Source organism: Lagenorhynchus albirostris, chromosome 2 (assembly GCF_949774975.1).
Source record: "Lagenorhynchus albirostris chromosome 2, mLagAlb1.1, whole genome shotgun sequence".
Taxonomy (NCBI): Eukaryota; Metazoa; Chordata; class Mammalia; order Artiodactyla; family Delphinidae; genus Lagenorhynchus; species Lagenorhynchus albirostris.
Genome location: NC_083096.1, coordinates 126008018 through 126034509, shown reverse-complemented (window position 1 = coordinate 126034509; position 26492 = coordinate 126008018). Strand labels below are relative to the sequence as shown.

At 36.1% G+C, this 26492-nt stretch overlaps 1 protein-coding gene across 1 annotated transcript in view; it reads left to right on the top strand.

Annotated features, from left to right (window-relative positions):
• The window catches only part of LRRC7 (leucine rich repeat containing 7), a 507812-nt gene that overhangs the window by 353476 nt on the left and 127844 nt on the right, over nucleotides 1–26492 (top strand). The window contains exons 9-11 of the mRNA XM_060142541.1: nucleotides 14165–14239; nucleotides 20451–20595; nucleotides 26199–26271. Of these exons, the coding sequence (XP_059998524.1) occupies nucleotides 14165–14239; nucleotides 20451–20595; nucleotides 26199–26271 (293 nt within the window). The remainder of the gene's footprint in view (nucleotides 1–14164; nucleotides 14240–20450; nucleotides 20596–26198; nucleotides 26272–26492) is intronic.

Genomic DNA, 26492 nt, shown 5'->3' with positions numbered 1-26492 from the left:
GGTCCCTGAAACTGGCTTACAAGCCTATTCTAGTTTTTAATGTAATAATTACATAATATTTCATTTGCATGGTGATTAACCACCTGCCCTAACTAGGATGTGAGCTCCTTGAGGGCAGAGAATCTGTTGTTCATTCATCTTAGTAACCGCCCTATGCAAGCCATGTATAGTAGAGAAGCATGTTCAAATTACCATCAACACTTGTTAAAATTTTTGACTTCTGGGTCACACTCTCAGAAATTCTGATTCAGTGGGTTTCATAAGGAGCCCAAGAATCTACATTTTATCAAACTCTTCAGATGATTCTTATCCACAGCAAATTTTAAAATGGTCACCAGTTAATAAGTATTTATTGAGTGAATGCTGACCTTTTTTCTCTCTTAAACTATAACATCATAAGGGAAAGACATGTGACTACCTAATCTTTGTATTTTCCCTAAGTATATGGCCTAGCTGTTTGAACATAGAAACTCAAACGCTGTGGAGCTGACGTATGTTAATGGGATGACTGATGTAATTTTAGCTTTCCCTGAGGCACAGAAGTTGCTGGGCCATGAAGAATGAGCTGGTTTTGGATGGGTGGGGAGGGGTGAGAGCATCCTGGCCAAGAGATTGATATCATCACAAGAATAGATAGAGATGAGGAAACACAAGCGTGCTGAGGGTTTATTATTAGATTAGTGTAACAAGAGTAAACGTTCTCATGGCAGAGGAATGAGAGATGAGGCTGCTTCCCCACTGTATAAAATAAGCTTTTGTTAGCAGAACTCTCATTTTCATTTTAATTTAATAATGGCAAAAATAAGTGGTTTTGAGGTGATTAATGACCAACGAGAGAGCTACAGTGCTGACTTGGCCAGCACGGCACATATAGAAGTACAAGATTTAGTACAGAATTAACCTGTCCAAACATCTGTTCACAACTCCATATGAAAAAGAAAAAAATAGACCATAGCATATGTTACAAGTGGAAACCTGAGAAACTTTTTTTCACATCATGTTTGTAGGAATTCATGTTTTAGCAGTATTCCTTATTGACTCACTAATATGAATTTGAACATTAAATAACCATAATAATGATAGGCAAAAATTTAAGAAATCATTCTGTTCACACATGAAGAAAAGAATAACTTGTTACAAAAAAGATAATAAATTTGCAGTTAAAATATATTCCTTTGTTCCTGTGACATAGCCAGCCTTGACCTATACATCTGCAATTAATCCAGTGGGACACAAGTTTATTCATCAAGTTGGCAAATGGTTATTAGCAATCTACTACTTGCAAAGCACTGTACATAAAATGTTAATGGTAAAGCACAATGTGCATGACACAAATTGAAAGGTTCATTCTTACATGGAAGAGAGGTTGATATGGGAAAATTAGTATCAACAAGTTATTCATTCATTCATTCTTTCATTCTTGGATGAATGAATGTAGCTCTATGACTTTGTTTTATTCTCCGTCATATCCCCCACGCTAAGCACAGTGCTTGAAGTATGTTAAGTGGTCAGTCAAATCTGTTGGATGAATATATTTACTGATCACTCTGTCAGAATCCCAGTATCCAAAATAAAGTGAAAACAGAGATAGTCCCTGCCCTTGTGGAGTTGATAGTCTAGTGAAGAAAGCAAATATTAATCAAATGCATTCAGAAATGTAAAATTCCAGCCATGACAAGTGTTGAGGATCATCTAATGGAGTTTGGCCATACAAAGACTTTCCTCAAGGAGTGATCTTGAACTGAAATCTAAAGGATGAGTGGAAATTAACCAGGCAAAGAAAAGGAGGAAAAGCACTTTGGGCAGAAGGGATAGTAGAAAAGAACATGATGAGTGACTGCAATATAGATTGAGAGGGAGTAACAAGAGTGAGGGTGGAAAGCTAGGTAGGTAAGGTGTAAGTATGTGATGATAGCTCAGGGAGTTCTAGAATATAAATAGTAGGCAAGATTACATAGGTAAGGAAATTTCTCATTTAAAGTTGATACAGTACAAATTGATTTGAGTTATAACCTCATTGCTCATTTGCAATATAAAAGAAAGATTTGTCTGATAAAATGTACCATATTTTTTATAGTGACAAGCAAAATAATCGAGCATGTAATTTCAAATTACATAACCTTGATCCTTGTAGATTGCACCAATAAATAGTATAATTTTACTAAATTACATAGCAGCAATTAGCTCTCAAATGGGAATTAATAAAGAAATCAGCACAGTACCATAAGAATAATTTGGGTATATTGATGTAGAACCCTATTGACAGATATATACCCTGGCGAACAGCTCATTCAACTGTTATGTGAAACTATTAAAAAATATAAAATGTATTGGTATAGTTCACATGATAGAATTTGTGCAGAAAAAAATAAAACCAAGACTTTTAAAGTGTTTTAAAGCAAATGTAGAAACAATGAGATGTTAAAATCATATCACAATACTCTTGAGTTTTCCCTTCCGCACTTGCACATGCACCTATATCCCATAACAGAGTACTGGACATGAGCTTGGTGCTCGGTAAGTACTTGTTAAATGTTCAGAAACGGCCAGTTAGAATACTTACAGATAAATATTCCAAGTTTTAATACTAATAATGAGAAGTATTATAAGTTGCTAGATTTAGTTGTTTATTATTATTATTAAGATTATAAGTATTAGAGTAAACAAGTTTAGGGATAGATGTTGTAGAATGATATAAATTTTCTTTACCAGTTCATATTGTTTTATGTGAGATATGGTCAAACAAACATAGTAAATATGCAGCAATATTTATATCTCTTGTGTTCTGATCTGATTTTTAATTGAGAATAAATGTATAAGTGAATAGTAAATATTAGAATGTATTGTAAATGTAGAGGACGACATATTCAGGAGTAATAAATAAAACAAACTATAATATGTTAAGGGTAATAAAATTAAAATATGCACACTTAATAACTAAAATTCTATTTAAAATAACCCATGGAGCTCTAATAATGTTTTAAAGTATTTATATTTCTCACAATACAGTTTAAAAGCTTGTGATGTGTAACACAAGATTTTATTGATGTAAATGCCATTACTATGTAGTGAAGTAAAGTAGGATAAGTATTGATACAAGTGTTTCCACTTCTCTAATGGGAACACTAAAATGCAGCATGGTTAAAGGCTTCTACTGATAGATAATACTATTTTTTTTCTTTTTTTCAGTTAACACATGTTTATTAAGCATAAAGCTAAGTGGTAGGGATATAATGGTGTTGACTCATTTTTAGCATTTCCTAATTTCTACAAATTGAAGACAGGATGACTTTGGAACCTAAATATGAATGGGTCTCGTCTTGACTCTGTTCTTGCCTACCTCTAATGAGCTACTCTTGCTACCAAACACTTAACAAAATGATCTTCACATTGAAAGATTTACAATTTTTAATATAGGTTCTAACTTCCACTGATGTAAGGCATAATGATCTGCCTTATCATTTACTGGGTTTCAAGCAGAAAAGATATGTATGCATACTTGACAATCCAGTTTCTTATTTGCTGCATTTCTTACTGTTTAACAGATTGGTGACATAATTTCTCTGTTATTTTTTGTTCAAGTAATTGGGCATTATATACTTAATAGAAAACTAATTACTTATACACCAGATATTGATTACTGATTTTCAAAGCATTTAAATTCTGAATTACATTGAAATCACTCTGAATAGAAGTAGTCTTTTATGATTCAGAAAGTAAATCAGTTTTGCAGTACATCTGTTTGACCTTCAAGGCTCATTGCTGACATTTTTGCAACAAGTGCACTGCTAAGTGTTAGGGATTCAGGGATGTAAGCCCTGCTCCAGAGGCTTACAGTAATGAGTGTGGAACTAAGAGTTTAAAGAGATTTCAGGTTATTGGTTTGCCAGATAAACTAACTTTCACTCTATTAAATAAATAAAATCCAATAATGTTATCATCAAGTAGTAAAATAAAAAGAATTTTTCCAGTATCTATAAAAAAATAGAACTAATGCTATACATAGATTCTTATGTACATCTTAGCAGTTTCATTAAAAAATATTTCTCACTGCTATTATAAATTAATCCACATTATGGGGTGGGCTTGACTAACAGCAATAAATAAAAAAAATAGTGACTCAGGTTTGTTTTTCATTCAGTAAAATAACTATATTGGAAAAAATATTTATCTGATACAGAGGAAATAAAACAATTTTAGATATTTTCATAGATTAGCTCATAGGAATTGTAAATTATAGAATATGGTATATCTAAAAGTATATGTCTGTATTTTCAACATTTCAAACATTAATAAGAGAGAGAGAAAATAGGTATAACATAGAAATTATAGTTTACCATAATTATAATTTTCACTAATGAACATCCATATATCACCTAACAATTCTAGAATTTAAAATTGCACTGGCAACTGCAAATATTTTTCTGTATCCTGAAAATACTTATAACTATAAAATTTTCTTTAATCAGTCTTTAATATAAGTTTTTCATTTTTACATTTAAGATTGTTTTTTTTTCTCCTGATTTGCTACTTATCCTTTATTGTCTGACTTTAGCAGCTAAAAGTCTGACTCATGTAGCCGTATTTTAGGGACCCCAGCCCTAAAACTGCACAAGAGCAGTTTTCAGGGACACATCAGAGTGGCTTGAAGGGTAAATGGGACATAAGAAAGCAAAGGTAAATCGTGGCCAAACTTTTTCTAAAGTGTCTCTGCGAAGAAGAGCAAACAAATGGAAAAGTAGCTGGAAGGGACTATACAGGCAATGAGACAAACTAAAGCATGTTTGAATGTGGCTGGAGGCCACCTAGTAGAGACAGAGATTGATGTGTGTTGGAAAAAAGATTACTCCCGGCCTGGATCCCTGCAAAGACAAGAAAAGATGGAAGAGATATGATCCAAATCTCAAATGGACAAAAGGGGATACAAATTTGGGAGGGCCAGAGGTGCTTAGTGAAAGAAAACTCCAGAAGTGACTACAAAACACATAAACATAATGCACTAAATCCAAACTAAATGTATCCCCAACTCAGCTTCAACTAAACACAATTCCAATTGTGCCACATTGCACCCAAGGAACTATGATGCAGGGAAAGTCAATGTAGCAAACAACAGGAATCTTAACTAATTGTTTTTAAAATATATTCCTCTGCAAATTTTTCTAGCCATGCGTGTGGGAGGCCTGAAACTTAAGCTTCATTACCTTTGGAATAAATCCACCTCAGATGGTGTGTTTGCTTGTTCATTTGTTTCAGAGAACTATAGGCTAAGTTATAACCTGGGGTAAGAGGAAGATTCAAGATTGAAGAACTATAATAGTCTCAGAGAGTTGAAAAGTAACTTCTCAGGGAAAAGTAATAGGGTCGCCTGTCAGTATTCAGTCCACATTTCAGGTACTTGTCATGAATTTACAGTAAAACCAGTCAAACGAAGTGTGATTTTCTTCAACTAATCCTGGTGCAGTAGCAGAAAAGGCGGAAAGTTGGATTCAACAAACACTAAGTTCATCTAGGCAAATGTGACAGAAGGAAAGAGGACACATCTCCTGAGAGATGTTTGAGGGAAACTGTTTATAATGATGGAATGTTTATCATGAATCTCCGTGTGGTAAGGAAAGAAAGATAGGCAAATAAAAGTAAATTTAGCATATCAGTGATATATCATATCAATAACTTCTGCTAGGGAGTTCTAGGGTACTGGAGTAAGTGAACTGGAAGTATAGGAGATTATGGTCAGCCAGTGGTATATTTGCAACTGAGACTTCAAAAGTGATACATATACTTGTGATGACAAACTTTAAGTGGGAACTTGGGAGGGAGTTACTGAGATAATGTAGAGGAAAAGACTGATTATGAATATAGATTGTTTTGTTCAATTCAGATGGAAATTTTGAAGCACTAGCATGCACAAATTACCATGGAAGGAATTGGAGATACAGAGGTGAACACGATTCAGTTTCCTGCTTCAAAGATCTTACAATGTAACTTGCAAAGTGCTACAGTAGGGACACCAACACAGGAGGAAGGATTCTTAACCCAGTCAGGGATCAGGTGAACAGGCTTTAAGAACAACATTCGCAAAGACCAGACTGCAAGATAAAACTTGATGCCTTTGAGAACAGCAAACAGTTGGGTTTTCCTTGAGGCTCACGTTTAACTGAGGGTGCTGTGAAAGAAAAGGCTGAGAAGTAAACAAAGGTCAGATGAAGGTCATTTTGTCTGATATGGTCAAGGTATGTGGGCCTTGTATTCTTTGGATAATGGAAAAACTGTTTCAAGCAAGAGTGGACATAATGAAATGGCCTACTGGCTGCAGTGTAGACAGAGGGCGGAGGAAGGAAGTAGCTGCAGTTCTTTGGAGAAGAAAGGCAAGAAGACCAATTCAAATTATGAGACAAGAATGTATTTGTTATACAGTTTTCACCCTTAAATTTAGATTGAGACAAGGTCATCAAAGCTTGCAATCTAGGTAGAGGGTAGTACATTAAATTGGAAAGCATGAAACCAGAATTGCTTCCCTTGTCCAGTTGTTAATAACATGTAGGACCCAGCCTAGGAAACGTGAAACACCAGAATGTAATCACCGTAACGGAGCTAACGTTTTTATCTCCAAAGAAATTAACTGAAGAAGTTAAACAATCTAAAGGCATGTAGGACAGAACAATTGAGAGAATGAACAAGTAGGCTTGTCATCAAGAGTTGAACAGTTTTAGTTATTTTGTGTATCAGAAAGAGTTTCCACAGTGCACCATGGAATTCATAAATAAAAGATTTCCCAGTTGTGAGAGCCATAGAGCTGGTAATAAGCTAAGTGTATTATTAAATAAAAAATTGAAGGAAAATGAGGGAAATTTTCTTAAAATGTAGTCATGTTTCCTCGGCAAATTGCAAACTCTAACGTTATCAAACAAAAATGGTAAAAGTAAAAAAAAAATAATAATACTTTAAAGTATTGATCTCAAAATTTAGAAAAACTATAATAACTGAAACATCTCAATGAAATATCATAATTGGGTCATTTTGATTGGAGAATATAATTTTTTAAATTTGTGTTGGTTATTTTACGCTTATTGATTTGAGAAACCACTTTCTAGTGTATTTGTCAGCATTTTGAAGCAGGTTCCATACTGTTGCCTTCCAGTTCTGCATAGTTTCTGGGAATAACAAAGTTTTGTTATTACAGTATCTGCCAGGTAATCTCAACAATTTTAAGACATTTCAAATGTAAAGTTCTCTTTTTAAATTTTAAAGTTTCCTAGTTTAATTTTGATAAAATTAGATAAATGTCAGATGTTATGTTTTTCAGTGAACATTTCTCTTAACCTTATTGGAAGAAAAAATTTAATAGGTGTATAGATAAATATAATCAAACTCTATTATCGAAATTAGTGGAATAAAAGTAACACATATAGTCATATCAAGAGAACAGAATAAAAATGCATATACATGACAGGAGTTATTTGAATTTATTGTAGTCATGGAAAATATATGTTCTATTTTTGTTAAAACTGATGTAACCCTTTTCTTAGCTCATTTCAGCTAATAAAAATAAGATCACTTCAAAGATAATTCTACAGTGGTTTAGGTAAGTGTAAATGTAAGACAAGACACTGAAATGTTCTCTAATGTTTTATTAAATTAATGCCTATATACTGTAGGAAATTTGGAAAATACAGAAGAAATGCAAATGAAGAAAAAAATTAATCATTATTCCATCATAATTTTTCTAATGTTTTAAAAATGAAAACAAATATAAAAATTTTAAAGTAATATATTAAACACCTGCCAACCAAAAGGAACAAATGTTAACTATTTTTTGTATTTGAGTTAGATTTCTTTTGTAAAGAAATAAAACACCGTAGATCAAGTAGAAATCTTTTATATTCTCCTTCCTACTCTTACTCCAATCCCTGAACAATTACTGTTTTTTAATTTGGTGTGCATCGATTCTATATATTCCTATTTTTACTGTATGTTTATGTATTCATAAATATATAACTTTTTAAAATTTATGTTCAATTGATTTGTGCTATACAAATTTTCTAAACTTGTTTTTCATTCGCTCTTTTTTGCAGGGTATATCTTACATAAAAATATAGATAATTCATTTTCATTTTTGTATGCTATACCAACATATTTTATCATAATTTGGTTATCTCTTTCCTTATGCTGTAGTTTATTTAAAGCGTGACCAACTTTTTAATATTATTAATTATTCTACAATGAAATTTTTCTGCAATAAGATTTTTCCATATTTCAGATGATTTCAGTAAGATAGTTGCCCCGAAGCAAATGTGAACACTTTTGAGAACTGATACATATTGGAAATGTTTTCCTAAAAGACCAAACGAATTTATAATCACCAAAGCAGTTTATGTGAGTGCCCAGCTCACAGCACCTTCATCAGCATTGAATATGCCAAGCCATTCTTGATTTAATTCACTCATTTTTAATACAAACAATTGACTTTGAGAATGAAATTAAGCGGTATGAAAAAAGGCAATTTATGTGTTTGGTTGGGTGTAAGCCATTTAGTTTAGCTCCGAGATCCACTTTAAAATTGTCTATTGGTCATGAGACGTCATTGCATCTTCATGTTGTTTCAGCAAGGTTATGTATTGATCTGCTGAATACATTTTGTCTCTGTTTTTATTAGAAAGTTGCTGAAATTTCCTCTGTGACATATTTTATTATAACATCCAGTAATAAAAATATCTTTTTTTAGAAATCCAGCATATGCTTTACTTTCTTTATTGGGCGTTTGTGATCACAAGCATTCTTCATTATTTCAGAATTTAAGTCTTAAGCTGTAAGATGATGTCATTTTTGGAGCCAGGAGACTTGAGTAATAATCCCAGCTGCAGTTATGCAACCCTCATCAAACTATTCTCATTTTCCCCGCAAAATGATTATCAGATTCTTCATCTGTAAAGGAGGACTCTTATTACCTTATTATATTATTAAATAAATTAAATGAGAACTTTTGAAATAAAGTAGAAATATAGGTTAGCAGCAGTAATCCCTCTCCTAGTTGTCTTAGATGTCTAGGGTCCCCAGTAGAACCCGTTGTGAGAGGTATTTTAGAGGTATAATTGATCAGTTTTATCTGCCACTTTGTGTAACACAGACAAGGGAGCAAACTATGCAGTCCACCAAAGGTTACCCAAATCCTCAGAGATCATGCAAGACCTTATGTTCCCACAGCGTCCTCCCCTGCCCACACACACCAAGATGTCATACTACCCAGGGTTACAAGCTTGAATTTTTTCATTGCCTGGAACTACTTCAGAAATCTTAAACTCTGAACTTTTGCTCTCTCATTCTAATTTTTTATCCTTCTACTTCTCTCAATCTGTCACTCTTACTATACTCTTCTTTGACCTCATGGAAACCTGAAATCTCCTATTTCTTCTGTTTTTTCCTAGACTGTCAGTTTCCCACCTGGCTCCCCCAAAAGTTAAAATAGTTACCATTGATAGAGCTTTTTTTTTTTTTTTTGCTGTACGCGGGCCTCTCACTGTTGTGGCCTCTCGCGTTGCGGAGCACAGGCTCCGGACGCACAGGCTCAGCGGCCACGGCTCACGGGCCCAGCCACTCCGCGGCATGTGGGATCCTCCCGGACCGGGGCACGAATCCGTGTCCCCTGCATCGGCAGGCGGACTCTCAACCACTGCGCCACCAGGAAAGCCCGATAGAGCTCTTTTGATTGCCCTTAATTTCCTCTTTGATTCCCCTCCAACGATTCCAGTATGAACCATTCTCCCAAAATGCTCTTCGTATAGAAAATTCTTGCCCTGCCAGCTCGACAGATTACCTTGCTCCTTACTTCATTAAGAGAATTTGAGACCTTCAGACATGCTCCCTCTCAACTTCCAGCCTTCCCCCACCATGCCCACCTACAACCACATCAACCTTACTACCTTCCCTTGAGTCTCAGTAAATGAGGTGTCTCACTTCTATTCAAGGGCAGACCCTCTTTTTGTGCTATCAATCCCATCCTTTTTGTCACCTCTTGGAATTTACTCCATTAATTTTATACCATTTTGTCTGTCCTTAATCTGTTCCTCTTTGCTAGTGTCTTCCTATCAGCTTTCTTTTTTCTCAACTTCCTCAATTTCTACCTAGTCCCACAACTTCTCTCCTCACCTCTCATCCAAACTTTACAAAGAATACTCTATCTGTATTGCCCGCATTTATTTGCCTCATTTATCTTCAACCCACTATAATACAGTTATCACATGAAATGGCTATCAGTAAGGTTACCAGCATGCTGCTATTTCCAAAATTGAGTGGACATCTTCATTTCTTATTTTACTGGACAGTTCTCCAGTGTATGATACTCTTGTTCACTTACTTATTCTTAACACAATTCTGTTCATTGGACTTTAATAACCCTTTAAACTCCTCTGGACTCCATTTCTTCTTGCCTTCTTCTGTAGTTTGCCCTTCTGTTACTGACCCTTTCGAGTCGGGCCCCAACAAGCGTCCTTCTGCTTGGTGTTGCTTGTGCCAATAGAATGAGACTGAGTTCGGTTCCGAAGCAAAGGAAAGCTTTATTCTTTGATCAGAGAATGGAGAGGTGCAAGCTCGTGCCCTAGAGCACAAGTTCTTCCCTACGGACTACGGGCTGGGCTGCTTCATAGGGGTCTCCTCAACAGGGCAGGGGCAGCGTTCTCCTGGGTCTGGTGCAGCTGTGCTGCTTCCAGCAGTCACTCCAGATCGCAGTGCTGGGTACAGCGTCTCTGCACATGGCCCACTGCCGCCATCTTGGATTTCGGTATCATGCACAGCACTTCTGCACACGGCCTAGAGCTGAGGTGTTGGGCTCAGCTATTTTGCACGAGGAACTCCAGTCTGAAGTACGGGGGGCAAGGCCTCTTCACCCGACACCCTATGAGCAAGTGAAACTAGACGAAGTACAAAGGAAAAAAAGGTTAGAACTTATTTTATTACCAAGATCCTATTTTTATTTCTTGGGAATTTTTAATGGGCTTTGACAGCAGCACTTCCTGTTTTCAACTTTCAAGTGTTAGTGTTCCACAGGGCTCCTTCCTCGGTCACCTGCACCTCTGAGTCCCTTCACATTCCCCGTAGGGAGCTCATCCACATGGGTTTCTATTTCCACAAAATGCCTAAGTCGTACAACCTTAGCACAGACCTATTCCTTAAGCTTCAGATTTTAATAGCCACCTGATTTCTGGACATCTCCACCTGTGTCTCACAGGAACCTAAAGCTAATCATGATCAAAACTAAATTCAGTCTCTTTCATAAATCTGCTCCTACCTCCAAATTCTGCACCTCCATTGGTGGCACTACTAAGTACTGGGAAACTGGGGGCCATGCATCTTCTAAGCGTTTTCTGAACCCAACTTATCTTTATTCCTCATTATCTCTTTTATTACTAGTCCTAATAAGCTTTTCTGGTTTCTTTGTTTCTTTTTTCCACCAGGATAGAGTGATACATATAAAACATTGATCTGCCAAAATCACTTTCCTTTAGAAAGTTTTTATGCTTCTAGACCATAAGGTAAAGTCCCACCTCCCTAACAAAACATGAGGCCTTCACAGACCGGCACCTTCTTTTGTTAGCCTCATTTTCTGCTACTTACTCCTTTGTAAACTTGACAATCGTGTAAAGCAAACTGCCTGTTGTTACCATTCCTACACCATGCTGTTTCTCACCACTCTGCTTCTGGCTAAAATGTGTTTCCTCTCCTCTCCTCTCTTCTGACCAGCTCCTTCATATCTCAGCTCCATGAATCCATGTCTGGTTTCCCTCAATACTAAAGCATATAGGTACCCCCTTCTTTATATTCCCATAATGTCATGTATTTGTTCTTTGTATGTTTGCTCAAGAAATAGACCATGGGTTTCTTGAAGGCAGAGACCATACCATGCATTATGACTCTAGTGCAGTGCCTGGAACTTAGAAGCTGTTTAATAAGCACTTACTGAATGAAGGGATAACTAAATTATGAAAGTACTATATATTCCTTCTTGTCATTCTTTTTCTCATATGGTGTCACTGTGTGGCAGGGGCAGTAGTGTTCACCAAATATTCCATGAATTCCTCCTACATTTCCCAGCCTTCCCTAAACGTAGGTCCTAGCCATATAAACTGTTCTGGACAATGAGCTATAAGTAGAAGCGATAAGTGTCACTTCCAGCCTGAGATCTTTAAAAGCAGTGGCTAGTTTTCCATAGTCGTTCCTGCTTTGGCTCTTCTGGAAGTCTTGATTTGCAGGTAACACAAGATCATGGGGTAAGAAGTAATCCTGTTGTGTTAAGACACTGAGATTTCAGGATTAATTTGTTACCACAGCATAATCTAGTCCATCCTGAATAAGGCTCATTGTTTCAAGTTTATACACTAATCTCTATCTTATTACATACATAAAGTTGTGTTGAACTTATCAGGTATGCAACTCTTTCTCTTCTCCTAAAGTCTGCATGATGCCTGGGCTTAGAAAAACTGCATCATGTGACCGATGTTTTCCAGTACAGAGATGGAGTAGTTCACTACCTGTTCCCTATGATGTAAGTGACAGTGGAATATTTCCTACACAAAGTATCCCCCCGCACTTACTCATGCAGCCCTTTTTTTCCCTGTCATAACTTTAAGTTTTGATGCTTGTTATAAATGAAACTTTTCCCAGGAATAGTACCACGTTCCACTGCAATTGCAGGCTAAAGGTATCAGAGACTATTGCCAAAGTAGTCCTGGAAGTCTCTGAAGTGTATTGTACTGACCCACAATTATCAATAGTCTAATAGTAACATTGATACAATTCCATTCTTTTCCACAAGTATTCTATCAAATACACTGGCTTTCCTAATTAGGTCTCAAATTTTATTAAACTATGGTTGTATCTTCTTTCAGTGATAATTTTTTCAGTTGGAAGAGACAAAAAAATCTGACTTCAGGTGTGGCTTAATTCTAGACTTATATGATGTCATCAGGATCCATCTTTTAACTCAAACAGGCTTTGCCCCTTTCCTCATGCCTGAAGCCCCCAGGACTGCACCCTTCCAGTTTCAAATCCAGCATGCAAGAGCAAGTCTTTTCCCCAGAAGTCCCAGTCAGAGAACCATTTCTTCTTATCTACTCTGAATGGATCCTTGAGCCAAACCCTGTGTCCAGGTGAAGATAATGCACTAATTAGCTTAGGCCTTTGTCAGTTCCCTGAAGTGGTAAAAAGGATTCAACTTCAAGGGAAGCAGGTGGCCTTAGGGCGAGGGAGGGGATGATTTCTGAAAAGAAAACAACAAGAGGTCATCATAAATCAAGAAATGATGCTGGCAGCAATAACAACCTCTATCTTCTATATATAGTCTGCAGCCCAGGAGATAGAAGCTAGAGACAGCTTCTAGTTAGGGAGTTAAAGTGTTTCATTATGCACTGTAGGTTACACCTTGATTATATTCTCTCTCTTTTTTCTCTGGACTTCTCTACATTATTCTTTTCTCCCATATGATGCCTTGTGTTTTAGTTATTTATATGCATTTGTCTCCCCAATTAGATCATCAGCTACTTCCAGGCAGGAACTGAGTTTGAATAACTGTGGATCCTGCACTGTGTGTTTCTCGTAGTAGGCATCCTCACTATTCAACAACTAATTATTTGTTGAGTAAATGAAAAGATTTCTTATCTTTCTTAGAGTGGGTTTATACTATTAACACATCATGGTAATGTAATGCCTGGGAGCTGGGTGAGGGGAGGGAGATGTTTTTGTGTATGGTGTTAATACACACATATGATAAAAACCTACTATTTACCAAGTATCATGGCAAACAATGGGGATATGAGGATACAGTGATTAAAAACCAAACATTACTCTGCCCTTCAAAAAGTTATACTCTAGTGAAGAAGACAGAGTAGAGCATAATAAATACTACAAAGGATAATTGTAGGGTGTTAAGGGAGAGTAATAGATTTTATCTTTTATTATTGTTGTTCTGATTGTTTCCACATAAATTCTAGGTTGGCTACCTCAGGGATTACCAGTTGTGCTGGAAGAGGTCTGTTAAACTTGGAATTTCTTATAGGATTAACACTAGATTCCCAAATCAAAGTTCCAGATCCAAGAAATTACATCTTGAATTGTGACAAGAAAAGACTAATTTAGTTTTCTTCTCCTCTCTCTTTTCTCCCTACTCCTCTCCTAGCCTGAAGTTCTGGATCAAATACAAAATTTAAGGGAGCTGTGGATGGATAATAATGCATTGCAAGTGCTACCTGGGGTATGTAAGTTTTTATTATGCCATGTTGTCTAGCATCTATGTTGTATATTAATTGTAACTGATAATGATTAATCTTACATCTTAAATCCCAGTGTTTTCATTTCAAAGTTAAACATTTGTTAGGAGTGTTCCATCATCAAGTGTTTTTCACTAATTTGTTTTTTTTAATATTTCATATAACTTTTATGAGTGTTATAGGTGTGTAAAATGTATGAAAATTTTTAGTGTTCTCTTAGGTGTATATTTTTCATCTCCTTCCCTATTTACTGTTTTTCAAAAGCTGAAACGTTCATATTGTTAAATGAAAAACAATGCTATACATAATACCAAGTCTTAGTTTTACAAAAGCAACCTTCTTGTAGGTAACTAGATAATGGTTTCTGCTCATATTGTTAGAGCTCTTGCACAATACAAATCTCTCTCTCTTGGTTCAGGTGATTTCCAATAGAACATATTTGAGTTTTTGAAAAAGGCAAGGAGCATAAATTGTTAAAAATAGAAAGTTAAACTAGAATCGATTTTTCTTCTCAACTAACAGAACATCCAATAATACCTCCTGAAAAGTAGGTTTATCAGTCAACTCATTGAGTGTGACTATTCATTCCTTTTTCATCCAGTGAGAGAATGGCTTTCCATAAAACACTGCTTCTTACCACTCATAACACATGCACTTGAATATAAGCATGTACACACACACACACACACACCACCACCACCACCACCAACAACAACAACCACCACAAGGGTCTCTGGTGAAAGCCAACTCTAAACTCCTTGCATTGGGCTGAGAAGCCAGGGCAGCTGGTTGTGTAATAATTCTTCAGCCACTGAGATTTAGATGTATATTCCCAAAGTCAAACTTATTCCTTGTTTGAATTAACATTTAAATTTTTTTAAATGATTGCAAAAGCAACAAGAACAGGAAGCTTATTCTCTTTTGAACAAGCATGGGACCACATAAAGAAGAAAATATGACAAAAGATTAAGGAAAAAATACTTTCTCCTCTCACCAAAGGAATACATTTCTACTATCATCACAAATGCAAAACAGAAAAGCATGCATGTTTTCTATTTATTGATTTATTCAAAAACCATTTGAAACCACAGTATACCTCTATGAACTAGAAACCATGTTAATGTCAGGGTTACAAAAATAATATACTCAGTGACCTTGAATATATTTGTTTGAGGGGCTCACATATAACATGAGAGACAAATCTGTATTCCACTACACATAGCAGAGACTGATTTGTATCATATTCAAGGTATGTACTAACCCTGGGGCAACAAGTAAGACAGTGATCAATCCCTTATGCAAATACTGAGGAATCAGAATGTATGTCTAGTTGGAAAAGTTTATACCTGCTTCTTCAATGTATTCATGTATTCAAAAACATCATGGGCTAGGCACTATCTAGCTATTTTACAAATGACTCACCAAATTCTCACAGCAACCCTGTGAACCAGATTTATTACCAACCCCATGTTATAGATGAGGAAACTGAAACAGAAAGAGTAAGTAACTGGGCCAAGATCACACAGCCAGTAAATGGTGGGTCTGTAATTCATACCAGCTCCAGAGGCTTTTGTTCCTCTGATGCTCCAAAATTCTGTTGCTATAGAATCAATAGAAGGTATAAATGAGAATTAGACTCATCTTACTTTTCAGTTACTCCATTCCCCAAATCCAACCTTGGAAATCAACTCAGACCTCTAATCCCTTAGTTAGTGTATTATTTAAATGGAAAAGTAGTGATTAAATCTTCTGTAAAACAGTGCTGCCTAATTTTTTCTCCTTCAAAAGTAGATTTTTTATTACACACTGCCAAGTTTAAGTGGATTAGTTAGTACACTTGAATTCCACATTTTGTGATGCTCCTTGTGGGAATACCCCACACCTCCCTGCCCTAAACAGACATGGTTTCCTGGATGTCCAGTGCTGGCAGTTAGTTGTTATGCAATTACCTAGACATGCTTGACTTTGAAAGGCTAATCTTGAATGCAGTCTTCAGCCCATGTCTGACAGTTTCACAGGATAATTAATCCTAAATATTTAGTGTTATAAGACAGAGGTCCCCAACCCCTGGGCCATGGACCGGTACCAGTCAGTGGCCTGTTAGGAACCAAGCCACACAGCAGGAGGTGAGCAGTGGGTGAGCGAGCGAAGCTTCATCTGTATTTACAGCTGTTCCCCATGGCTGGCATTACCGCCTGAGCTCTGCCTCCTGTCAGATCAGCAGCGACATTAGATTCTCATAGGGGCACGAACCCTACTGTGAACTGTGCATGCGAGAGATCTAGGTTGAGAATCTAATGCCTGATGATCTGAGGTGGAGCTGAGGCAGTGATGCTGGCACTGGGGAGAAGCTGCAAATACAGATTATCATTAGCAAAGAGGTTTGACTGCACAGAGATCATAATAAATCGATTGCTTGCAGACTCATATCAAAACCCAATCAGTGAGTGGCAAGTGAAAACAAGCTCAGGGCTCCCACTGATTCTGCATTATGGTGAATTGTATAATTATTTCATTATTTATTACAATGTAATAATAATAGAAATAAAGTACACAATAAATGTAATGCTCTTGAATCATCCCAAAACCATCCCCCCCTCCCCCACCCCGGTCTGTGGAAAAATTGTCTTCCACGAAATGAATCCCTGGTGCCAAAATGGTTGGGGACTGCTGTCATAAGACACAGGGAAAAAAAGCATGTTCCCTTTTATTTTTAGTTCATGTACCAAAATACATTAAGCTAATATACTTTTTAAATACTTTTGGAAGCCTGGGCTTTCATTTTTCCACTGTTTTTCATAAATCAGAGAAGCAAATAGATAATGATCAAACATTAGTTTGCTACAGAGCTCTGTCTTGTGGCCATCACTCTAAGATCAATCAACCAAAATATGACTAAACAGCAAACTCCAATATCTTCTTTTGCTTGTGATGGCTTCGACATTTTATTTGTTGCCCACCACTCATCTGTAGGCCCCTCTATGTTCAGAGAGATGTTGGAGCAACATTCAGCATCCTCAAGAACTCTGAGACATTGGGCCTCAAAGGCCTTTATCACTCCAGGCTACTATTGCTTTTATAAAATGTTTGAAAGTAAGGCTTTAGAAAGATAAAAATAAACACCAAATTGTTATTTTGCTTCCAAAAAAAAGATATTTAGAAACTTCACACCAAAATATTTATTGAGTTTGCTGGAGATAGCAATTCAGGAAGCTTCAAAGAGAAAAGAAATTTTCTCATCGTAATGAAACAAAAAAAGAAATATACACACACATAGACACATAATCATATATATTATTCTTTCTATGCTCATTAGAAGAGATGAGCTAAGGTAACATAATAGTTCCTTGGGGTGGAGAGATATAAGTAAAGTGACAGTATTTTTCCAAGGAACATATTTCTAGGCATGAGGAGAAACTCAGCCCCATGGCCTGACTCACCCAGAGTACCCAGTTCCGAGCCTAGCAACTATTCACCTGTTCTAAGACTGTGTTCACCCTCTGCCCACATGGGGAACTGGAGGAGCAGGGCTAGAGATATGAGCTGAGTTAATTAAGGCATCAGTCAGAAAGTGCTAGTGTAATCGGTAGGCTTGGCAGTCTGAATTCCGGTAAAAAACGAGTTTGAATTTTAGCTCCACCCCTTATTAATGGAGCAACTGTGGAATGTTACTTGTAGTATATCCTGTCGTGCATCATCCTCCTGGATGAACTCCCCAGCTTCTGGGCATGCTGCTTCCAGCTCTCCACCCTCTTCAGGAATTGCCTCAGCTGAGAGAACTTTCTCATGCAGGGTTACACCCCTATTCCAGGAGACCTGCATCCAATGATCAATCAAATAAGACTCTGAAGGCCTGGCCCCTTCCCTGCTACTTCAATGCTATTTGAAGGGTCAGCTGAGGAATTCCTCAAAACTTCATCATAGCCCACCTTCATCTGTCCAATCCTGCTTCCTTCCTTCCCTCTTTCTTTCCCCTGGTATTAATCCCAAGAATCTCTCTCATAAATTTCTCTTTGTCTCCAATTCTCAGGGAAACCAGCGTGTGACATTACTTAACCTCTAAGCTTTATTTAATGTGTGTCCAAGTGCAGATTCTGATTCAATAGGTCTGGAGTGGGTCTGGATTCCACATTTCTGACAAACTCCCAGGTTGTACCAATGCTGCTGCTGTGTAAAACACATTCTGAGCAGCAAGAATATAAAGTATTATGTCAAGTAATATGTATAAAGTACTTAACACAGTGCCAAGTGTGTGCTTGCGTAATATATTTGTTTATGTAATATTTATGTGTTTATACTCTGTCAAATAAGTAGAGACAGCATAGTAAATTGTATACAGGTAGACCAACAAGCAGATGACCCACTGAACACAGATATATGTGGGACATTTATTTGCAACTCATGCCCTTAAAGAAAAGGAAAATGAAGGATTTTATCTTGCTCTAATTCCCATAGTACATGTCCAAGCTAAACAATCACTATTCACTCCCTGCCCAATGTATGACCTGATTCCTCCCCGGTCCTCAGTAATCAGTTACTAATCCAATCATTTCACATTTAAATTTTTCTCGAGCCATCCCCTCTGCATCCTCACTTCTGCTGCCTTAACTCAGGTCCCTTTCATCTCCTCAGCTAAACTGCTTCCAAATCCTTCTAATCCTTTCAGATCTACTCTAACCCCAGTCATGAATCTTCCCTTCACATTTCCCTGAGGTCATTATTTCAAAACACAAATCTGATTATGTCATTCACCATCTTAAAAGCTTTGAATAGCTCTCCTTGCCTATAAGATAGAGATCACGTAATCCTCACATGACAGGCAAGGCCATTTAACAGCTGGCTTCTTATCATGCTTAATTTCATCACTGTATTCAGTGACGTTGAATCTCCCACTCTCCCTCAAACACACCACACTTCCTCACACTTCTCTGTGCTCTTCTCTCCTCCAGGTACAGTTTCTCCTTTTCTTGACAGCAGTGCCTTCCAGGAAATTTGCATCCCTTTGTTTCTAGGGCATTCTCTACATGCTTCTTTTATTGTACATATCATAGGGTATTATAGTTATTTATTTGACAGTTTCCTTCACTGCTATAAGCACCTTAAAGACTTTATCTATATCATGACAAGTCTCTTCCCTCACATAGCTGACTTATTCATGATTGTTCTCCAGTATATAATAAAAGCCCTGGTACGTAGTAGATCCTCGAAAGAACTGTTGAATGAACAAATTGATTCTGTGTAGTAGGATGAAGTCCAAATCACGATTTAATACCTTTCTTATGCATTTGAAATTGTAAGAATCAGAATGTCAGCATATGTTGTTTAGGTGGCAACTTTTTTCCTTTCTTTTCCTTCCTTCGTTTTTCTTTCTTTCTTTCTTTCAATTTACTTAATTCTACAGCAACTTTGAGATTATTGCTGCTATCTTTTAACATATTATCTCTGTTGGGAGATATATTCACATATCATAAAATTCACCCATTTAAAGTATACAGTTCAACGGTTTTCAAAATACTCACATAATTGAACAGGCATCACCACAATCTAATTTTGAACATTTCCATCACCACTGAAAGAAACATTAGCAGTTACTCCCTTCCTCTTGACCTTTCAGCCTCTAGCAATCCTTATCTACTTTCTGACTCCATAGATTTGCCTATTCTGGACAATTCATATAAATGGAATCATACAATAGGTGGTCTTTTGTGACTGGCATCTTTCACTGCATGTTTCAAGGTTCATCCATTTTGTAGCATGTATTGCTACTTTATTGCTTTTTATTGCTAAATAATACTGCAGCTTATGGATATACCACATTTTGTTTAACTGTTCATCATTTGATGGACATTGGGTTGTTTCCACTTTTTGCCTGTTGTGAATAACACTGCTTTGAATATTTGTGTTTCTTTGTGGATATATATTTCATTCTTGAGTATGTACCTAGTGATTTCTGGGTCATATGGAAACTCTATGTTTAATATTTTGAGGAATGGCCAAACTGTTTTCCAAAGTGGCTGTATAATTTTACATTCCTCCTAGAAATGTATGAGGGTTATGGTTTCTCCACATTCTCGCCAAAACTTGCTATCGTTGAATTTGCTTTTAAAATTAATTTATAGTGCTGTGGTTTTTACAACTTTAAAATATTTCCTGAAAGTTTCTCAACTAACCCTGAGTTTATGCAATGTCATCAAGTCTATAGGGAAGTTAAAGATGTTGGTATACCTGGATATGTCAAAAAACAGAATAGAAACAGTTGACTTGGACATTTCTGGATGTGAAGCCCTGGAGGACCTCTTACTGTCATCCAATATGTTGCAACAGTTGCCTGACTCTATAGGTGAGAATGTAATATCTCTTCACGAATGTTTATGTCAAATATACTGTTTTCTATAGTTTGTTCGCAGATGTAGGGTATATACTCTTAGCATGATATTAATAAATTAGCATGATCATTATTCAAGGTGATAAAATATTTTACCAATATCTTAAAATGAAATGGTAACTATAGTTGTCAAACTCAAGAAGACTCTCCTATTAAAATGATCCTACTAAATTGTTATATTTTAAATAATTTTAGATCTCCTAAGTTGTAAAATGTTATTAAAAGGAGTATATATCTTAGATTTAAGTACTTTGATAAACATGTATGTCTCCTTTTATTACTATAGAATTACAGTAGCTTCTATCCACAGCGTGGCTATATTCTATTTTTACTATTATTGTAACATCACTATAATTAGGAATGACACAATAAATATGAAATATCTTCATATTTCTATTATTCAAAAAAGACATCTCACCTTTATATTTAAGATTCATAAGACCAGATATTTTGTCTGTTAGTATATATTAACCACTCAATCTATTTTTGTCATAACTTTTTATCTGAGTAAAATAATGAAAGAATCTAATTTAAATATGAGTAAACCTTTTGTATGTATATCTTATTATTATTTTTTATGAGAAGAAAGAGCTAGGAGAGTAATCATCAAACTACTTAACTTTGGAATGTAGTTTTTAACACTCTGAATTAGATGTATCATATGTCTGGAACTTATTAATGCTTCTAAAAATTGAGTCACAACCTAGGTAGCCTGATTGAAGGGAAGCTAGAAGACAAAACAGTTTCCCAAATTTTTCTTCAATATTTTATTGCTTCCATTTTCACTATTCTTTCAGGCTAATAGAGAATACTAGTTTTAACAGAACAGGCTGGCTTTTCTTTCTTTGTAGATTTGATGACTTTTTTATTTATATAATTATATATTTTTATAACAGTGTTTCTCCAACTTATTCCACCATAAGACTTATCTGAGAGCTTTATTAAACAGTTCCACATTTCCAGGCTCGTTCTGTGAAAAGTCTGATTCAATAAATGTGTAATAAGCCCTCTGTTCTGTATTCTTGTTAAATACCCTAGATGAAACTTATGATCAGATAAGCTTAGAAAATACTATTTAGTGTTGTAGAAGGTAAGGAAATATAATAGTTTAAAAGAGCATCCTCTAGTCAAGATGATAGAGATGGTCATCTGGTCAAGATAACCATATGGTCAAAATACATATCTTACTCTCCTACTCAATCACCACTCCATGCCTCTTCAAAGACACAATGAGAATGGAAAAACTATATTAGAAGAACGTATTTTTGTTCATTACTGCCTCTTCTGTACAAAGAATTATGCCTGGTGTATGGTAAGTGCCCCTTAAGTATTTAGTAAATAAAATAATTTTGCCCTGCTTAAGAAGAATGAACATATACCTGGATTTGAGACATAATGGAAACACAGCAATGACCCCAGGCCTGACTGATAAATTGTTCCTGCAGTGAAAAAAAAAAAAGACCTTAAGCGTAACAGAAGAATACAGACTTACAGGGACTGAGGCAGGGAAGGGACCCTTTTCTGCAAAGAGAGACTTGAAAAAACCTGCAACTAATATGTAGAGCTAGGGTGGAAGGAGAGAACAGATACAGATTCACTGCTGAAAATTATGGCTCGTCGCAAGCTGGTTTGGACTGAATCTGCAATATCCACATCAAATGAGAGTACCATGTTGCTAATATAAGACCTGGTTCTGAACTCCAGAAACTTGGGGGTCGGGTGGAGGTAACCATAAGAGTGCCAGGCAGGGAGGGGTGAGCATAGGTAAGGAAAAAATATTCACCCTCACAAATGGGCATGAAAACAAAAATTTTAAAGGAAAACTAATGTTACAACAACCCAAAACTCAAACAATAGGAAAATTTACCCCAAGGGAAACCAAAATTATCAAGCAATGTTAAAAAAAAATTTTTAAGTATGTGCAGATCCTCAAATAGATAAAAGGAAGAATAACATTTGTAAAAATAAAAATAACTTATAAAACAAAAACAGGAGCTATGACTAAGAACACGTGGTTATAAAAAAGAACCAATTAGAAATTCTGGAAATGAAAATGTCACATAGTGAAATAAAAGATGATATGATTATTTGTTTAAAATATCTTCCATTAAGAAAGCAGACTAGGGAATTAGCCTTCTGGTCTGGGGAAGGCAGCATGTATAGATGATAGAAAATATCAGATTAGATCCTGGGATGATAAAACAGACCAGCACAGGCAGGTGGTATAACATATTTAACACCTTCACTTAGAATCTGAGTGGTTCTCAGATTAAGAAAGTAACTTGTTAGTAGCTTACTCCTGGAACTATCTTTGGACCCTATTGACCTTTTAGGGAAAATTGCATTTATACATCTGCAGAGTTGCCAGATTACCTGATTATACACGTAGAATGGCTAACTTTCCTCTAAGAATTTCCTTCTTGGTCAAGAGAAATACCTGGGAACTCTGTTCAAAAGTCCTAAAATAATTTGTTGATTCTAATTGGATGGTAAATTGCATCTCTTCTTCTTTATTTGAGCATGGATCGTCTATTGGACTACCAACATTTAAAAGAATAAAAGACAAGAAACGTCACAGTATTAATAAAGGGGAATAGCAACTAAAATAAAATCTTTACTTCCTTTACATCTATTTTAATTCTGCAGTTGTGGGGTATTTGAATGGAGTGATATATTCAACAATGAACCCTGTATGCTGAGTCCCTTTCCTTGTGCTGGTTGCAGGGAAAATGAAGGGGGCTCTTTACATTTTCAAGATAAAGCTTTAATAATCAGTTTCTTTGGATAGCAGAGAAACTCAGTAAAGGAGAATATAATTTTTTTACTTTCCAAAATAATTTATCTTATTCACTTAGTGGTTAAAGACACAGGTTTTGTAGTCAAGCTACCCGAGTTCAAAGTCTGGCTTTTCTACCTTACTAAATGTGTGACTTTACACTAGCTACTTAATCTCTCTGTGCCTCAGTTTTATCATCTTTTAAGTGGGGAAGTAATAGTACTTGCATCAGGGGATTATTTTGAGAAATAAATGAATTAATATATGTAGCATTGCTTAGAACAGTACCTGGCACATAGTAAATGTTCAATCAATGTTAGGTACTATAATAATATAATAATTATCATAATCTTAGATATGATGAGTGCACAGCCGTTTGGCTTTCAAAATTCTATTATCTAGGGTAAATGCCATGTAAATATTAGCTATTTTTGATATTAATGTTTAATACATTGCTGCTTATTATATATTTATATATAAGTAGCTAAAATCATAGCAAAAAAAGCCTCCTTTTTCTTTCTCTTCAGTATATCTGAGTTGGGAATATAGGATAAAGAGGTGGGGAATTGAGGAAGAAATAGGATAAAGTACCTTTGGTGCTTGAGGGTAGAAGAGAGTCCAAGCAGATATGATATAGCTATGTAGTATTTATCTGCAAGAGGAAGTCATGAGCAACAGAGCTGAGGCTGTTGGCCTTTTTCCACTCCAAGGACAACCAGATTCCTACCGAAGCTCCAGAATGTGTCCAAAGGGCACACCCTTGGATGGAATATGTGAGTGACAAAGCAGCCACACCACAAATGAGTGAAGTTCCCTTAAGTCCACAGACGTGGAACTAAGAAGGGAGCCCTAACTCACTTCAACCTTTAAAGCTATAGAAGCTTCTGTCAATTGTCAGAGCCACTACTCCATTCTTCAAAAAAAATCTGTTGCATCAATCTTTTGGCCTTAATCCCTATCCTGCCTCGAAATTTTCTCACCACTACTTCAGACCTAGGAACTGTGATTCTCTTAAAGACTGCTTTGCAGTCTGGTTTCATGTTTGCAGAGCCATCTGTAACCCAGCCCAAAATTTCTTGTGACCAAATCAAGCAATGTTGAGACTGTCAGTCCTCCTCTGGCTCCACTGGTGGGCAGGGACAGTAGTTTGATCAGGACTACAACTCATTTAGCTGTAATTCATAGCCCCCTGTTGTCTTTTCACAATTGATGAACAAGCTCAGGAGTTCTTTTATATTTCCAAGGTCTATAGTTTCTTACACATACATCAGAGAAGCTAAAGTGATTCAGTCACCCTTTGAGCATAGATGAATATGGCAGTGGGTATTCAAATTTCAGAGATAAATTACCCCAGTGAAAATTGTTTTCTTTCTCAAGTGCTACTGTTTTCAGCCATGTATCCTAACAGCACAAGCTGATGTATTAATCTCCAAATATTGTAGGTATTTTCTCAAAGCAGTCTGATAGTGATAACATTTCTCTCAACTAGAGCAGAAATTCTGAGTGCTTCTGCAGAATACGTAACTGAGCATAGTGAAACTTAAAGTGCAACAATGGCTTTATTTCAGACTACTTGTGACTTACTTTTTGCCTTTAAGGTATGCTCAAAATACTTGAGGTGGGTAGGCATGAGCTATAGCAGTGCTTCTGAGAGCATGTTCGCAAAACACCACTATACAAGATACTCTGTGCATACACACAAGTTGCCCAATAACTTTAGCGTCACCCTGTTACATTAGCATATTAAAAATTCCTAGAAAAACTTCATTAAAGAAATCTGGTTGATTTTGTTTAATTTAGATTTCCCAAACACATTCAACCATGGAACCTACTATATCCATCAGAACAAGTTTTCTGCAAAACAAGTCGTCTATAGTGTATATCTATATTCCAGTGTAAAACAAAAATTAGCCACTGTTAATGCTTTGTCTTGGATTTTAGTATTTAAGCCATATTGATACAATGGGTTCTGTTACGGCCGGGTAAAGGAAGCTGTTCTTCAATTACTCTGTGGTTTTTGCTCTTTAAAACCCTGGGAGTAGGAGTAGATCAAGCAGTAAAGGTATGGAGGGCATAAATCAGACAGTGAAATATAAATAGTTGGAACATCAATTCTTGGCCAGTTCTACTTGATAGATTAAAAGCTACAAGTTTTTGTGCTTACTGCTGATCCAAGTCAAGGATTTATGGTAACAGAAAGAGTATGAAGTCATACGTTGTAATTTTCCAAGTCGATAATTATAACCACTACACTGCAGTACTTCAGTACCCATTTGTTGATTATTAGGCTTAATTCAGATTTGTTTTCAATTTGTATCACAACAGGAATGTTAGTTATTAGTGCTTATGAGTTAATAAAATACCGAACACAGTTGGCTTGAAAAGTTTCATCTGGTCCATTTGCTGCATAACAGAAAAGGGAAATGTGGTAGTAGTACTGCCAACTCAGGTTTCTATGGAGCCCTGTGTTTTGTTTATTGTCTCCACCAATGTACTTGAACTCTCATTGATGTAAGTAAATGTTTTGTAACTGGAAGGTTAAAACTAGACACACGAATATCAGTTTGTAGGTTGATATAAGCAGAGTGCAACCAATTAGCATGACAAACACTCATCACCCAATCAAGTGATGTTGAGACTGCCAGCCCTCCTCTGGCTCCACTGGTGGACAGGGACAGTAGTTTGATCAGGATTACCACTCATAAAAAGCGGTTCCTTTTATATTGTATTTTTTATCAGAAATCTATTCTTATACATTAATATATCTTCTTCTCTGTTTTAGGTTTGTTGAAAAAACTAACTACTCTGAAAGTAGATGACAATCAACTTACAATCCTACCCAATACAATCGGAAAGTAAGTGACAAAGTTTCATACCAGTCAGTCTCTCTAAAGCCAGAAACAAAAGAATATATTGAGTTTTCTACTTTCACACATTTTCTGCTAGAGATATCAATAATTTTCCTCATATGTAAACTCATTTTAGACCACATTTTATTTAGTTATATATTTGTATATAATTTATCTTAATTTAGTTTTATATTTAGACACTGCATTGACACCCAACTATATATTGA